At 50.2% G+C, this 17,698-nt stretch overlaps 1 protein-coding gene across 1 annotated transcript in view; it reads right to left on the bottom strand.

Moving 5' to 3' along the window:
- LAMA5 (laminin subunit alpha 5) overlaps positions 1 to 17,485 on the bottom strand; it is a 79,010-nt gene extending 61,525 nt beyond the window's left edge. Inside the window, exons 1-2 of the mRNA XM_042832282.1 lie at positions 17,183 to 17,485; positions 11,802 to 11,954 (exon numbers count right to left, since the gene is read on the bottom strand). Coding sequence (XP_042688216.1) covers positions 11,802 to 11,954; positions 17,183 to 17,470 — 441 coding nt within the window. The 5' untranslated portion in view covers positions 17,471 to 17,485. The remainder of the gene's footprint in view (positions 1 to 11,801; positions 11,955 to 17,182) is intronic.
- Positions 17,486 to 17,698: the final 213 nt, after the last annotated feature.

The following is a 17,698-nucleotide window of genomic DNA, read 5'->3' as shown; positions in this document are numbered from 1 at the left end:
CTGTAAATTGGCTTGTTGAAAGGCTCAGCAAAAGAAAGGTCAGATGCCTTATAAACTGAGCAAAACCAACACTGCTAGACAACTATCTGCGTGTTATTCAAAGGACATCCACATCCACGCTGCTGCCTGCATCACAGCAGGTGTCATGTTGCATCCAAACACAACCACAGGTTGTTGCACAGGGTACAACAGTGTGCAAAGATGCACCATGCCCCAAACCTTCCATTCTGGATGTAAAATAAGGCAAAGGTGTAGTGAGCTGTGGAGCTGCTGCCTGTCACTGTGGATGGTGATGTTTCTCTACAGCAAATATGCCCTCTTAGGAAGCAAAGCTCAGCCTCTGTGCTCCCTCACTCCAGCAGTCAGGAAATATAGCCTTGCAAGGAGCAGCAGTAAAATCCTTTGTTCTTCCCACCCCTGCAGGTTCAACCACCACAGGGCAACACCATATGCACACCCATAGGCACAGAGATCCAGAGCAAGGGGCTGCCAGGTAACCACACACTGCAAAGCTTCTGCTGAATGCCTACAGCAGGAAAGGGAAAGAAAACAAAAGCAACAACCACAACACTTCTAATCAGAAACCATGACTTCATGAGAGCAGGTGCACCCACCTTACAGACAGTGCTTGGAGTCGCCAACTGAATGGCCAGCAGAGCTCCATCCCATCAAAAGACCACAAGTGCAGATGCTTACCAGGTCCCAGTCTGCCTGTGAATATCAAAGTGCCATTCCCAAACTTCACAGCATCCTTATTCTGATGATTGGCCAGAAGGACATAGTAGCAGGAATAAAGCCATACAGTCACTTGACAGCAGCCTTCAAGCCAATTTTCAGCTCAACTCACATCAGCCTTCTGCTGCAGGGACCTGCTCCAAACCCTACTTCCTCAAATCCTAAAACCAAGAATTGCCTTGCAGAACTTCAGCTGCCCAGCAGGCCAGAAAAACCCACAAACCCTATGGGTGCTCTACCACACTCAGCCTTGCCTTTCTTGGTAAGTCATGTAGCATCACTGCAGTGCAAACACATTTACAGCTTGCTCAGCCCCTCCTGCTTCCCTGCTCCCACTGCCCAGCCCTGGAAAGGAACAGAGATAAGGGAGTGCTAGAGAAACCACAAGGGCTTAAGAAAGCTATGATTTAGCAGAGATAAAAGGCCTGGGTGTGTAAGCACAAAGTGCTGAAAGAACGACCACCAGCAAATGAAGGCTGCGCATGGGCACGTGAGCAGCACGTATCCAGGGTGGGAACATCACACAACTAATCCTTCATCTGGCAGGTTAAAAACAAACCTTTAAGCAATGGCATTGCTATTCTCATGGCACCCCAGACTAATGGCACACATCCAGCCAGCACATTCCATAGAGAGGTGCTGTGCAGATGCTTGTGATGTCCAAGCAGCCCTGTCTGTGCCATGCTTCAAAGGGCTGGACAGAGACTGCTGTAAATGGGCCCATCATAACTGGGGTCACAGAGCCCAAACCAGCTCCAGCCTCCTACCCAGTATACCCAAACCAAGCACACCAGCTGCCAGCCCCAGTGGCAACATAAAGCAGGGACAACACTTTGGTGCAGCCCTTACCCCAAATACACAATTCCCCAGGTTTCTCAATGAGACATACTCATTTTTCACACTGTTAAGGGAAAAGCAAACAGTTTAAATGTTTCAGTCCCTGCGTTAGGCTCTCCAGCACATTTGCTGCCTATCTTATCAGCACAGCTTTAGCAGCCTTTCTAAGTTGTTTCAAGACTTTGGCCTTCAGAAACCTGGAAGGGGGAAGGGTGGAAAAAACCCTCTATTAACACTTACCAAAGCACAGCACATTTTCAAGAGGACATTCCCAGCATCCAGAGCAAACGTGTTCCTGACTGTATCTTCTACATGCTGTTTAAGTTACAGTAAGTAACAGCAATGCAGATTCATTGCTCAAGACAGTGTCAGCGTTCTTATAAGCACAACCAAAATGGAGAATCCAGACAAAAGAATACTTGTCTCTGGGATCTGCTCATGATTCTAGCCTGCCCCAATAGCCAGGCACCTGTTTCACTATGTGAGAGCTCTCATCCTCCCTGTGCAGCCCACTGCTGTGCACTCAGAGCCATGGACATTAGCACTTGGACCACACCAAGGAGCCAAAACTCAGCCCCTGCAGTTTACTGCTTTTCTTGGCATCACCACTGCAGGTCTGAATTTGTTACAAAAGAGGCTTTCTGCACTCACAGCAGGGCTTGGATGCCACCCAGCTGTAGTGTGGCAAGTGGTTCAGGAGTAACCATCTTCCTACCCACACAGCTGAAAACTCTGGTCTGCCACAAGCTCAGCAATAAATAAGAAAAAAAAAAGCCTGATTTAACCTTGGCAAGGCACAACGTGTGTAGTTATGACACAGCAGTTTCATATCAAAGAGGATTTCAGCCTGTCTGCAGCCCACCCAAGCCTTCTCTTTCCTTGCATTTATGGGATCAAAAAAAAAAAAAAAAAAAGAAAAATTCCAGTGTCACACTTTATGCTTCCAGAGCTGCAGGAAATCCACTCCAAGTCGCATGCCAGCTCCAGCTCTGCACGTTTCCTTGGGCTGTCCTTTCAGCAACTGGGAGAACAAAGCAGCCTTGGCAACTGGCCACGCTACAAGCAAATATTTCCCCCACTCTCTTGAATGAAGTGTATATCCTGTCACAAACCTGAGCACTTGGGAAGGGTAAGGAGGGGAAGGAAAGGGAAAATGATGGATAAGCTAAAAATTGGCACCAAGTGAGAGGTCTCAGCATGCCACCAAAGACACTGAAAGGATTCTGTTTTAAATAACCAAGTGCTGAAGGCTCATACAAACTTCAGAAGAGTTCCAACTTGCTGGCAGCTAAAAGTGATATACCTGAATCTTTCCTCTGCTGGATTTGGAGGAGAATATGGATGCTCCAGCTCTGACATTTGACTTCTGCCTCTTTATGATCCCAACCCTGTGAGGACACAAAAGCAATTTCCTTTCTGCCCATTTTCAGGGCCAGGCGGTGACTTTGGAAGGTCCTTTTCAGTGCCACCGGCACAGCAGCTCTAAGTCCTGCAAAGGTAGAAAACCTGGCTCCACAGGGTCCCTCTGAGCACACAGCCTTGCCATCACAGATCACATTGCCTCAGCAGTTTTTTCATCCTCCCTCCAGAATAGGAATCCTGGCAGGGATTACACCCCAGAGCTCTGGCTCCCGGGTTGGACCATGGGGATTTGCTAATAAAGTCTCACAGAAACTGACTCCTTGCACCATGGATGAGCTCTGTGCACCAAGCCTGGACTAAATCAAGCTTCCAGACATTTCAGCAGTATCAGTGGCTGTATTTTTTGTAATTCCTCTGCACGGTTCCTGCAAGCCCCAGCAACACTGTGTTTAAAGCTTCAACTGTTAGCAGATTTCAACGTCAAACCTGACACGTGCAAGCAAGCTTATTCTTTTAAAAATCTGCATTAGAGCCATGCACTATGTTAGCATTTGTCAGCAAGTTTCCTCACCACGATACTGCCATTCAGAGCCAGGTTAGCTGACCCAATAGCAGCACATACCAGGGCCACAGCAGGATTAACATTCCCAATGCCACTAACACCAGCAGAGATCTGCAGCTACAGCGTTTGCACAGCGGTTCTTGCTGCTGTTTGGACATACGAAGCTCATCAGAATGTGAGCTTTGTGCTCACACATGCCCCAAGAACCTCCTTGTATTTGCAGCATCATTTACTGAAAGTTGAAGTAAGCTAATGTCAAGGCAGAAAGCAATTACTGTTAAATAAAGAACAAAAAAAACCCCTATCCTGGAGTTCAGCCACAATCTTCATGCCCACTCTGTATCTGCGTGGATGCAGACTTTGCAACAGACTGAAAAAGGATTAAGCAGCAGCTTTAGCAAACAGGCAGGACAACAACAGCAAAGCCACAATGAAGACAGCGGTACAGATTTGTTTGCAGTTGCAAACCATAAACACAGACGTACAACTGTGTTCAAATACCAGAAAGCCACTCTTTTTCCTTCCTATCAGGGCTTGGCATCATATGCATTTAACTGGATCCAAGAGATGCCTGCAGCATCATGCTAACAGTTTTTTGGTCACAGGGCACGCTTCAATCCACAATGATGAAAACTCATAGGAACCCATAAATAGAGCTCAGCTGAGCATTTGCGTGTGTGAGAGCTCAGCAGCGCTCTTTATCCAAGCAGGAAAAGAAAGAAACGAGAGAGAAAGCAGCTAAAAACGTGTGAAAAATGTGGCAGCTCCCAGGGTTTGGCTGTTTGCTTGTCACTGCATGAGTCAGGCAAACAATTGCTAAAAAGAGTCAGCATGCCAAGCAGAAGATGCAAAATTTATCCTCATGCAGAGGACACCAAGTAGAGCTGAGTTCTTACATAAAAGCTCTGCCAGTAAATCTGCTCCGTCAGAGATACTGTTCTCAGCATACACAGGCACAACGTAAAAGCCAACAATGTATGCAACTCTTCCAGGATAAAGGCACCTTGTTTTGACAAACTATTCCAACTGCACACCACTCAACACAGACAAATGCATCTCTGCAAACAGAGCTTGGCTAACAACCCAGCTGGCACAGCTGCAGTTTTTTGAGGTAGACACAGCTGGAACAAGAGGCACAATGCTTCCTGCCACATCCACGAGCCACTCACCTTTCCCACAACCTTGTTCCCCCCAAGCCAAACATCTCCTCCACTCTGCTAGTCAATGGAGGGAAGGACAGGACAATCAAATTACCATCCTCACATCTCTGAGGTCTCAAAGAGGACAGAGAAGAGAAGGGGATGCAGAGTCCCTAAATGACACTGACAGCCCCTCACTGCTTTCCCTATCCGCGGACGACTGTCTTTCAGGCTTGGTGAAGCAAGACCAGAGCTCTCAGAGGAAGCTTCCTAGCTTCCTGTGCCGCACAACAGAAGCTGGCATCATGCAGACCCACCTTCCATTACCAGTGACCTCATAGGAACAAAAGCCTTTTTATAGTCACACTTGGCAACCCCTTCTATGGAGCTCAAAACAAAGTAATTCCTGCTGGCCTTGTGTAAGTCTCTGGTGATCTCATCCAAGGGAGCTCCAAGCCACCAAACTGCCCTTGCCTTGTGCAGTCACCCATGTGCCAGGTCCTGTCCTCCTCTCTGGATCTCCCCATATCACACATCCCTCTTCCTACCTCTTCTCTCTATCCATCCCCTCAGCATTCCTCAAGAAGCACCTACTCAATTACCAGCTCTCTGTGATTAGACCACAACTCCCCAGTTAGCTACTGCTTGTCCTCAGCCCGCTCAGAAGCCTTCAGAAAGACTCTCCTGCCCCATCAGCCAGGCACTGCCTCTCACCTGGTGCCTTCCTGCTGGTCTCTCTTTTGTCACCCATCAACAATGCACTATTTATTGCACTGCTTGGCACCACACAGGGGAAGGGAGATCTGGAATTTGAGGAGTACTGAATCCAGAAAACAGGAAACGAAGGATCAAGGCTGGGCATAGCCTGGGGGCCCATGTTTATGACTGTAATAAAAGGATGAGGCAGAGATGAAAGCAGGGCTGAGCCAGGCGTGATGGAGCATGGAAAGAGAGGTGTGGGGCAAGGTAAACAAAACAGCTTTGGAAGAGCAGGAGTTGGCTGGGCAGATGCATACTTAGCAGCTTCCACACTAGCCAGTGGGGTCTGAGAGAGATCAAGACTATGATGGAGCTACGGAGGGCAGGAACAGCTCCCAGAAAGCTTTCCTAGGAAGCAGCAACTGCTCACTTGAGAGACTTCTCATTGTGGTCTGGATCAAGTGTATCAAGTGTGTGATGCCACAGGGTGAGTGCATTTCCCAGCCCACATCTGGGCTGCATCCATAGGCCTCAGCCACAGCACAGACCCAAGAGCGAATAGCTTTGTACCCATCAGTCTGGAGCTTTGCAGGCTCCAGGTTGGCGACAGGCTGCACACAGAGTGGCAGAGATAAATGCATTGTTCCTGTTTTTGAGATAGGACAAGCAAAATTACAGAAAACACAAAGCCAAGTGCTTGGACATCATTGCACTCCATGTCAAAGCAGTGAAGCTCTGCTTCCACTGTGTACCCTGACCTTTACAAATCAGTTCTGTCTGAAGCAGAAAAACACAGCTCTCCAGTAATCAGAGGCTGACCTAGATGGCTCTAGTTGGTTTTAACTTGCCGGGTGCAATCACAAACAGGGCAGACAAAGCCAACCTCAGAGCACACTCACACCCGACCCAAGGCACACGCTTGTTTACCAGGCCAGCCAAGCAGGCACTTTCCAGGAGAACAGCAAGAAATTACAAGGCTTGCCTTGCAGCTATTCATTACAAAGCAAAGCCTCCCATATGCCAGCTCACAGCTTGCCTGACCTCTCCCCAGCTCGCCTGGAGGCTTTCTCCTAATCTTTGAGGAATCCCAGGGAGCGGGACAGGAACAGGCAGCCCAGCCAGGAGGGGAGCACGAGCCACCTTGCTTCTCATCACAAAGAAATTAAAAATAAGCAACAATACCTAGGAAGAAATTACACTGGAAGAATTGCACGAGTTTCTTTTCTTTAGAAACAGTAATTATCTTTTCATCAGTTGCTACCTGGAGCTGTGGGGGGGGTAGGCTGAGGCTGGATTTTAACACGTGAGTTCCCCATAGCTGGTTCAGGTCTGGGCAGAGCCTTGGGAAGATTAAGCAGTAGAAGTACAAGGGTCGTTTGTGCAAGATGTAAAAAGGACAGGCAGAAATAGCCTCCTTGTAGAGCACAAAAGGTGCCACAACGCTGAGTGATGTGCTCAGAGCCTCCTGCCCCACCAGCTGCCCTATTCTCAGTGCCAGCAGCATGGCAGATGTGCCAGGCACAGCAGTTTTGGGGGAAGTCAAATAGTCCAAATGAAATACCAATTACTCAGATGTGAAGAAGTGATTTTAAGCAGTACTGCTTCACAACTGAAGTAAACATAACACAGAATTCTAACTCATACCACCCATGATTTACCTCAAAGTGATATTCTGCACATCTGCTCCCCTACAGCAACAGCAGTAACAAAGAAGAAAAGGAAAAAAAAAAAAAACCTGATCTCAGTCTTGGCTGCTCTGGATCCTGGAAATGGGAACTTGGCATCTGACTTGGCAAGGGTGATGAATGGGACGAGGATGGGTTTGCTCTTGCTGCTGGAGCACAGCACCCTGCTTGGCTAACAGCCAGGCACTCCCTGCTCACCTGAGTGGCTCTCGCACAGCCACTGGAGCCAGGAATCCTGTGGGAGCTGGCAGCAAGCACAGGAAGGGCTGAGAGAAGGCAAAAATCTCCCTCACTCAGGGGTGGGGTGGGGGGGGGATGAGGGGGGGAAGCTGCTGGGTCTGGGTCAGGGGAACTGGAACTTTGGAAAAACAGCCTTCACAAGCAAGTATTTAAAACAATAAAGGAGGAAATACAGTGGGAGAAGAACAAGGCAGGCGGGCTCAGCGCCAGCCCCAGCGCTGCTCTCACACTCACACCTTCCCAGCTTTCCCCAGGGAAGCAGCACTAACATGAGCATCAAGCGGGGCACATGTGGGAACAGCAGTGCTCAGCAGGCTCCTAAGGGAGCCACAAGCTCTTCCAGGTGGGGAGCTGCAGTTTAGAAGCTGCTAAGCAAATAGAGATTTCAGTCTCCTTTTGGAGATCAGGCAACTGCAGAAGACTCCACACAGGAGAAGAGGCTGTTGCTTCAGCTGTTGAAAGCAAGAAGGATTTCTGCTCAGCCTGCTTAACATGCTTTATTTTTAATACTGCTTTTGCTCCAAGACACAAAGAACTGTTTGGAGAAAAAAAAAGGTCTTTGTTTGAGATTTTACGCCCCAGCCCCTTACTTAAGGTGCAAAACCCCACCATAAATGCTGCTAAGCCCTCCTACCCCTTTTCCCACAGCAGTGCCCCAACACAGTGATGAACTAGGAGTCCTTACAGTTAATTGTCGTTGAATTTTTTTTTTTAAGTGAGAACTACACACAAAAATCCTCAAATATTGCCCCATTTTTGCAACACTTTCTGAGAAATACATGCCAGGCAGATACAGGAGTGCATGGTCCTGGGACAAGAGGATGTTGTGCATTTGCTGGAGGTGTGTGCTGACAACAGGAATGCAGAAGACATCGCCACTAAGGGGAAGGAAAGGGAGAGATTCATTTCAAGTTTCCCTCTGCTTCTAGCAAGAAAGAACAGGATACCATGGAGGGCAGCAGGCATCAGTGATATCACCCAGCTGCAATAAGAAATCTCACAGCAACTGAAATAAGGGTGCAAATGGAAGTAAGTGAGAGAACAGAGAGGTTTTTAAGCTGAAATACCTTCTCTGATGGCCATCATCCCATCCCACCCCAGGCTTAGGGAATGCTCCATGCTATAATAACCATGAGCTCTCTCCTGAGATTTAACACGTTTATTCATCAAGAAGTTCTGAATTAACTAAGCCAAGTAATAAACAGATTCATCTCTGTGCTGAAGGCTTTCGCTGGGGACAGGTAGGACAGCTCAGCCCTTTCCTCCAGCTGCCATCCCAGAGGCAGCCTGGAGTAGCCCTGCTTTATTTTCATCTGAACAGAACAGCCACAGGAAGACAGAAACTAAAGAGAAGATTTTATAGCGCTGTGACACGCCGGGTGCTGTGCTCTCATTCAGCAGTGTTCCTCCAGCATTAGGCCAATTGACATTTTCACCCAGTCCAGAACTTAATATTCATTAATGACACACTGGGCCATTTCCTTCCTTCATTTCAGACGCTCCTTGCCGGGGAGCAGTGCCCTGCCAGAAGCTTTACCCCTGACATCGAGGCTTTCAGACATAAATCTCATTCCTCACTACAACAAGCGTTAAATAGCTTGAGGCGTGTAAATCAAAACTCCCTGCAAAGCTTCAGTCGGAGGCTCTGCTGTTCCCCAGTGTCACCAGGCTCTGGGGGTGGGGGATGCAATCCCATCACCGTCTCACAGCAGTAATTAACCTCCAGCAAGCACTGGCACGAAGCTCCTGTTCTTGCACGACCGCAAGCATTCCTCTCCCCGGAGTTTACCATAAAGCACCGGCTATCCATAAACATCTCAGGGAAGGGCTGGCCTGGGTTCACCTTCACGCAAGGAAGATGTCAGCCCTGGCAGGACGCCAGCCATTCATGGCTCTGTGAGCCTCCTGATTTCTGTCAGCTCTGACTCAAGCGACCTACTTGGGGGGAAGAAAAAAAAAAAATAAGTTTCCATCACACCCTTTCCTCCCCTCCACCCACTGCAGGATCACAGGGGACCATCTCCACAGTGACCGTGAGTCACCGTCTCTTGTCCCTCTGTGAGCACAGCAGTACCACAATGTACAATGGTGTTCTCCCTGAGCATGGCATCCTCCAATTGTTCCAGCCCGTGAAACCAGAACCGTGCTCCACGGTGGTGCTGCAGTGCTGAATTTGGCTGCATACAAACCCATGCAGTCACCCGACCATTCATCCTAACCATATTAAAGCGCAAAGCATGAGATCATGATTAAAAGCAGGAAAATAAAACAAGTATTCCCTATTCAAGCTTCTACCCCCAGTAGCTCCTAAAACCCATTTCACTTTGCTCCTTGGAGCAGTCTGTGTTATTTCTGATTCCCAGTCAGGCCTGACGTAGGAACCATCACTGACTTCTCTTTCAGCTTTTCACCCTACAAGGATAAATCACCCCTCCCCACAACAGCACCAGCAGAAGCAAATCAGACCCCAGCCCCTCAGCAGATAACCAGGCACAACCTCCCCTTGTTGTGGCAGGAGCTCTGATCTGATTTTAACATCCCCGTGAGGAGAACAAGTTCCCAGCCAGCAAAAGCAGAGCCCAACAGGCTGCTTAATTAACAGCCCCTCTCCTACTTGCCACAGCCTTGCCAAACGCTGCAGAAACTCGATTCCAACCGGTAATTAAGCACTTATGGCACAGGAGGGACAAAGAGCAGGGACACAGCGAAGGGAGGGGGCTGACACCATCATCTCCCACCATGCTCCATTGAAGTTCTATGCTGTGTGCACTCTGGGCACTAGCAATTCCCCAGAGGGACAAAAAAGTTTCCATAGCCATCAGTTCCTTAAATTAAATCTTAATTGGTGCAAGAGCTCCCCAGAGGGTTATATGGAGCAAGGGGAGGACTTGTTTGCCAGCCAAAAAAAAAAAAAAAAGCCTGCATTCAGACGTGCCTGTGAGGGTGTTACCTGCACTGTTTCACAGGTATCTGAGGAATTTGCTAACCTGGCTGCCAGGCAGTCTGCTCCAGCTCTTGCCCTGCAGACCTTGCTGGGTCCCAAGAATTCCTCTTTTCCTCTCTTTTCATCAGTCTCAACTTCAAGAAGAGGAAATTAGTGATTTACTAGCATTTCGTTTCTGTTGCCTGACCCACCAAAACAAAGGAGGGAAAAGCAAAGAACTGATTCTCCCTAGGAGTACAAACAGGCTATTACAGCAATTATGTGCAACATGGGCATACATTAAGAGAAAGCCACTGAACACAGATCCTTAGGTTCATACTCCTGCTGCAACAAGTGCTCATTTTGCAAAGGCAGAAGTGTCACTGAGTGAGCTGTAGCCCCAGAGGAACTCCCCAACAGATGCAAGCTGTGCTACCAACCTCATAGGAGTAATCATGCAACTCCATCCCACGGTACAGTGCAGAGACTGCAAGCACACCCTCAGCACTCCCTGCCTGCTGGAAGCCACCTGAGATGCTGCCAAGATGCTACATTGGCTAAGAGGATTGGCATGCTGTGTGCTGCCTGGGAAAGCTGTGCCCACCCAGCTCTTGTGTGACACACAGTGCCCCAGGCACCAGAGGACATTTGGTGGTGCCATGTATAGCTCAGCTCCAGACAGCTGCAGAGCTGGAGTCAGACCTCTGACAGAGAATGATGACAAATGAGCTTTCACTCCATTCAAGTGGTCGAAAGCTGTCTGCAAGGTCAGTGCAAAGCTTCAGTGCCTGACAAGACTTGAAATTACCACAATCAGTGCAAGTTCCTATACTAATGGGCACTTAGCCCCTGAACAATCACAGCAGCCACATTACCCATCCCAGAGCTGAACCATCCCAAGCAGCACAACTGTTAGGTCCATTTAATACAGAATGTCCCAAGTTGGAAAGGACACATAAGGATCACTGAGTTCAATTCCTGACTGTAGGGTGATCCTGTGATTTGAAACAAGGTTGTTATTCAAAGCACAGGTCTGCATATGACACAGCCCATTCCTCCCCTCTTCCCTACTGCTGTCTCCCTCCAAACTGCCCTCCAAACAGGACAGCCCCCCCAGAGATGCTTGGGGAACAGAACACCCCCTCTGTAGTAATGCCACATAGCAGCAAGCAGCCCTCATCCCTCAGACCTTTGCGCCCCCGGTCTGTGACCCCTCCAGTTCCTGCAGCATCAAATGCTGACATCTTTCCTAAGCCAAGGAAGGTCTGAGAGAATAACCCATTTCCAGAGGAATGCTTCTGTGACTGAATGGGAGCAGCAAAGGAGGGCTGCGGGCTGGCAGCCATCGCCATTACAATGTTAATTCCCTCTGACTTGCCAGAATTAGAGACCAAGCATCCACTGTCATTCTTTGTCTTTTAGGGAAAGATTTTCAGCCTGGACTTAATGTTTTCAAATAACTTTACAGTTTTAACAAAGCCTCCTGCCCTGGACTAGATAAGGTTTCATCTCACCCTTCCAGCTTCCACCCATCCACTGATGAACCTGAGAAGAACGGGAGGACAGGTCCTTGCCAGCAAAGCACAACCTACAACATGACTGAGAAGGACTTGGGTTACCTGTCCAAGGTCCAGAGTGACGTTGACCTGGTTGAACTCCAGCCCACGGGAGAGTGGGGGACTCTGCCACCAGCGCTCCGTCCCATCGATGGCGTTGGTTATGGGATGTGCCTTGTTGCTGTTTGCTGAGGAGCAAATGTCACAGTACTGGCCCTGAGGGAAAGCACAAAAAATAAAACAACAAACATTTAACCGTGGCATGGCACAAAGCAGGCAGGTACCAGAACAGTTCAGAATACAGTGTGAATCAATATATAAACTTTTGGTATGCACCAATTTAGAGCAGGGATTGAAAAATGAACGTAAGAAAGCTCTGAAAACCCACAATAACTCAGTGTACAGTTCTGACTGCCCTAATAAGCACCCTTTCTGTATTTCACATAAGCACTGTGCATTGCCATTCTGAGCTCCAGTGACACAGGGGCTGCTCTGCTGAACTGCCACTCACAGCCTTGGCAATACCCAGAGATCCCAACCCACACCATTCAGTCACTATGAACCCAGGCTGCCAGTTCTTCTGCCCAGCTCCCTGCAATCTGCTGCTTGTCAACCTATTCATTTCACAAGTATAGTCTTTCAGCTCCATTTTCAAGCTTAATAGTGTGGCAGCCAGACCCTCGTGCTGGTGATGCCACAATGCAAGGCCAGGAAGGGACAGCCCCTGCTGTCACCCAGCCAGGGACCTGACTGCCATTGCACTCACAGACCCTCTTGTCTTGCTTTGGCAGCATGGTGGCTGTCAGCCCCCTGGACACACTGCCAGAGAAAACAGCTCCACAACCTGAGCAGCCCCTGCTGAGCTGCATCAAACAAAGCCCTGAGCTGCTCAGGGCAAGTCTTTCTTTCCCCTTGAACAGGCAGCTGAATCTGACTCACTCTTAAGGAACCCTGCAAGAAGCCCTGTACATCAGGGAGTTACTTGGTTCATGGAGCATCACTTCTGTCGCTTGAATTGCTGCCACAGACAGCCCGGAAGGGAACTGTTCCAGGCAGTCTTCCTTTAAAAGGTGCAGCTATTCCCAGGCATGCAAGCTGCCTCTCCCAGCTGCTGCCTGCTTTAATATTACATCCAGTACAAGTTCTCAAGGCAGTTAGGCTCCTTCCTGCCTGCCCCCTGCCAAGGCAGAGGCAAGGCAGAGCCATGGGGCTGTGATCCTCCAGCTGCCCCAACCTCTGCAGGAATTGCACTGCACAAGAAACGGAGAATTCCCCACATTCTTCCCCACAGCCATGCTATTTGCGGGCAATTATGCTATGCAAATTGTGTCAAATAAACAAGCCTTTTAATTAATTCTTCTGGAAACATGAAAATAGCAAATGGAGAAGTGCCAGGGCAAAGAATGGGGCAGATGGAAGCACCGGGTGGCCATGATGTACAGAGGGGAGCTCTGCTGCAGGACGCAGGGAAGGAGGAGGGAATGCAGACCAGATAAAACTGACCCACTGTGAAGCACAAACCTTTAAGGGGAACCGGTGCAACAGGTTGTGTGGAAATTTCTACTGCACAGTAAGGTGGGGGGAGAAGCAAGGCAAGGTTACAAAATGAGGATAAATAACAAAAAAATAAAGTGTTTTCATACTTTAAATTCTTGCCACAGATGTGAAAGCCATTTTGAACCCAAAGTTCACATGGACAGGTGACAGCCAACTCGAGTTTAGCAAAGAGGGGACTAAAAAATTAGGATCAGCTGTTATGCATTTGTAATGCTGATGTTATCCCTCCCCATGCTGGGCAGCCTGCAGGGTTAGCTGCCCATGGGTAACGTGTCAGCAGCTGAGCCAGGTTTGCTGATAAAAGCATCACTGGCCCCTCTACTGCACCACTTGCTCATTAGCTATTTTGTTAGACCCAGACCTAATCCTCATGTGAATCATTCCTAGCTATTTGTACTTTAAAGCAGCTCACGCTCCTGCACAGCATGCAGGTCTCTACGGGGAGATGAGAGTATCTGACATCAGCAGAGGATTTTAATTAAAAAGAAATTGTGAGCTGCAGGCTCAGGGGGGACAGCAGGCTCATGGAGCAGCAGGGACATAGACATCACCAAGGTACGTGAGGGAAAGAGCTCCAGCAATGCCAGGAGGCTGCAAGGCAGCTCAGAGGGCACAAACACTCCACTATCAAAGCAAACTGTAACTGGAGGGAGATAAGGAGGAACATCTGAATAAAGGGCAGCTTCCAGAGCCCTGCAAAGCCTGATCCCATTCCCCTCACATCAATAGGAGCTATTTCCCTTACACACAAAGGCTGCCTGGTGCTCTGCAGGCATGCTTGCCCCCAGGAGAGCTTTGTGCTGGGGTACAGCCCTGCCCCAGCCTCATCCCCAAACCACGGGGATGTGATCACAGGGCTGCTGGGGCAAAGACATGGGGCAGGAAATGGGAAGCAGAAGGCGCTATTCCAGATAAAAGTGTATGTTCACAAGCTGCTCCCAGGGCTATCTTTACTGACAAGCAACACAGCTCACACAGCCAAGCAGGTGCTGTCTCATCTGCTGTCTCTTTCACGGGCAATTACCCAGCTGCAGTTAGACCAAAAAGCTCCAGTCCTTTCAAACACAAGCACAGAAGAGACTCTCAGAGGCTCCACAGCAGCCACACCAGCCCTCCAACCTGCAGAGACCCCCGGGCTGAGCCATCTCCCTCTGCTGTGCATGGAATGCAGAAAGATGGGGCTAGACAGACACTGCCTGTGGGCGAGCACAGCATGGCCAGGAGCACTGCCACCAGCACTGCCACCAGAAGCCACCCGAGTACTGAGCAGGTTGGTACTGAGGAGATCCAGATCTCAGCTGCTGTAACACCTGGATAGGACCTCCTGTAAGCAATGTGTTGCTCAGGCAGGTGCAGCTCTGTTGTATGACTTAAGAAGCAAAGGAGTCCTTTGCAGCAGCAGGGCTTGAGGGAAGATGAGTTGCAAAGGAAGGCAGAAGTATTGATTTAAATGAGCAAGGTTTTTAAGTTTTAAGGTATGTAATTGCCTCAATTAATGTTAATAACTGCCTTATTGTTGTATTAAGCTGAAACCAAGCCACCATCCATAAGCCTGATTTGCTGGAAGCAGCAGAACTGTCTCTACCCTGGAACAGACAGTTTACAGGCACCCTCAGCAAAGCTCCCTGGGGATAACGAGCCTATAATATCTCTTCTTTGTCTCATCTTCACTCTGCATTAAGGTGGGATTGCCCATGCTGATCAGTGACTGGGATGAGGGCAGCAGAGCTCCACGCAGTTCTTCTCAGCACACCTCAGCAGCGTTCTTCATCACATCCTCACAGCCTGAAAAGCCTCCTGCAGCTAGAGCTGCTGTCTTCTGCCAGAGAGCCCTGAATAAAGCAAAGGAAACTCCCTGAAAAGGTTCAGAGCCTTCCCACAAGCAGTGCCAAAAACACTGCAAGTGCCTTTAGGGCAGTATGACTTTAGAAAGTTTGATTATCGACATTTTTAGAATATTAGGCTTTCAAGTGAATGAAAACTCTTTCCTGGAAGTCTACTGCAGTGTCAAGTGACAACAAGCAGAACACAGGACGGACTGAACCGATGGTTGCAATAATGCTACACTGGGTCCTCACTCAAGCAAATGCCCCTTCTCCACAGTAACAGGCAGACCCTGGGGTGTCCCACGAGGCATTCTTCTTGATGGAGAGTCCATTTTTATCACAATCACACCATGCCCAGACAGCAGAGCAGGCAGGTGGGTAAGGGAAGGGATCGGTGGGACAAGCAAGCACCAAGGACATACACACAGAGCTGATTACTGTCACCTCAGCCTGCCTGAATAGAACACTTCCCTCCCACACCCCCATTGCTTTGGTCACCAAGGAGTGCTGAACTCCCTAAGGTTGTTGAATGAGGAGCTCTGACCTCTGCTTCAGCCACCTGATTCCTCTCCTCCCAGCTAGGTCTGTCTGTGCTCACGGAAAGCTGCCACAAAGGGATATTTCTAAAGCCCTCAGCCCAACCAGAGCCACAGCCTGAGAAGCAGCACTGGATCAAAGGGACTTGTGCAGAGCTGCATCAGGGACAGAAGAGGCAGCTGGAACAGATCTGTGGCCAAGGAGCCCCATTGGGTGGCAGAAGGCAGGAGGATGTGACCCCCACGGTACCAAGGGATGGGCTGTGCTCAGGAGGAGCTGCAGCTCCTGGGTGGAGCAACCCATGTGCTGCATCCCAGCATCAGCATCCATCCCCAGTGCCATGCTGGACAGCTAAAGTTGCTGCAGCACAGCAATAAATGCAGGCTCACATCTACCAGCTTTATCTTACCCTCCTAGTTTTGATTGGCACATTATTCACTTTTTTTTTTTTTCTTTCAACTGCACATAGAAGCAGTTACTCTTTACTTTTCCTTACTGCCTTCCAGTATGAAAACTCACGTGCATGATGTATATGCACAACTATTTCACTTTTCTGGGGATTATTTCAGGTCCCTACTGTCTCCCAACAGAGCTCAAGCTGCACTAATTTACAGTACAGCAGAAACAGATCAGTTTAAAAAGCAGCAAGGCTCAGAGGAGACTATGCCAGCGTTTGCCTTCCAGTAACAACTTCAACAATTTCTATGACAAAAAGGACAAAATCCCACGTCGTAAACACAACAGCAGGAAAATTCCTAGCAGAGCACAGACTCAGGAGAATGCAGTCAGAATGACAAAAATGCTTCAAGAGCTCATCCCACAACAAAGGCAGCCCTAACAAAAGGACCAAGAGAGGCTCTGCTTAAGAAGCCGGCAGATCTCCTTTGCTCTTCATCACCATCACACTGTGCTGCTGCACTGCAACAGGTGCCAGACACCCGGAGTCTCACAGCAACACGGCAGGGCTGGTGGTCAGGCTGCAGGCTGCACGTGGGAACTCAGCAGCTTTTCCAAGGGAAGAGGCAGCAGCAGGTCTGGAGTCCCTGCTCGTGGTCTACAACTGGTTTACAGCTCTACTTTCCTTAGAAGAGGACCAGAGCTGTACAGCAGCTTTTGCCCTCCCCGTTCCTGGCTGCGAGCTCCCTCTGCTCTGCTTAAAATGGGATCCCTGAGATCAGTCACCTGATAAACGCGCCTTCTTCACCTTCTGCTCATCGCAATCCCACACTGACCCCAAGGAACAGAACTCGGACCCACGAGGCCACCCGTCCCCCACGCGCGCCCCAGCGATCCTCGTGCAGGCAGAGGGCCGGGGAGCCTCGCCCGGCATCGCACCGACGCGAAGCTCCGAGTCCTTTATAAATCACGCCATGGGAACTCGGCGAGCCTCGTTCACGTGCACAGCCCGGCAGCGGGGAGCACGTGAACGGCTCGGGGGGCACGGAGCACAAAACCGACCCGGAGAGGATACCTAAGGGACCCAGCCCTCAGCCCCCGCGACCATCCCCGGCCTCGGCCCCCTACCTGGATGGTCTGGTTGGGGTCCCCCCCCGCCAGCGGCCCCCCCACCAGCTTGCAGTACAGATCCTCCACGGCACGGCGGCTGCCGGCAGCCCCCGCCGCTTCCTCGCCGCAGGTGGCGGAGGCGGAGATGCGGGTGCCTTCGGCCAGGTTGAAGTAGGGCGGGTGGAGGCTGTGCCCGTTCACGTCGCCGGGGAAGGAGGCGGGCGGGCGAGCGGCGGCGGGCAGCCCCGCTCCGAGTCCCAGCAGCAGCACCAGGAGCCGCAGCCCCCGCTCCGCAGCCCTCGCCATCTTCCCCGAGCCGCCCTCGTAGCGGGGGGTTGGGGGGGGAAAGGCAGCGGCGTCTCTCCCCGCTCCCGTCCCGCACTGCGCTCCGCGTCGTCGCGCCCGCGCTACTTCAGCCCCAGCGGCGGGGAGGAGCCGCCCGCCCCGCACCGCCTCCGGGGGCCCCGGTCCCGTCCATCCCCCCCCTCCCCAAACCCGAAACCGGCCTCGCCCTGCGAACCGCCCCGAGATGTG

The sequence above is a fragment of the Centrocercus urophasianus genome, unplaced genomic scaffold, assembly GCF_019232065.1.
Source record: "Centrocercus urophasianus isolate 14NV4802_14NV808 unplaced genomic scaffold, USGS_Curo_1.0 seq_38, whole genome shotgun sequence".
Lineage (NCBI taxonomy): Eukaryota > Metazoa > Chordata > Aves > Galliformes > Phasianidae > Centrocercus > Centrocercus urophasianus.
This window is presented reverse-complemented; position numbering and strand designations above follow the sequence as displayed.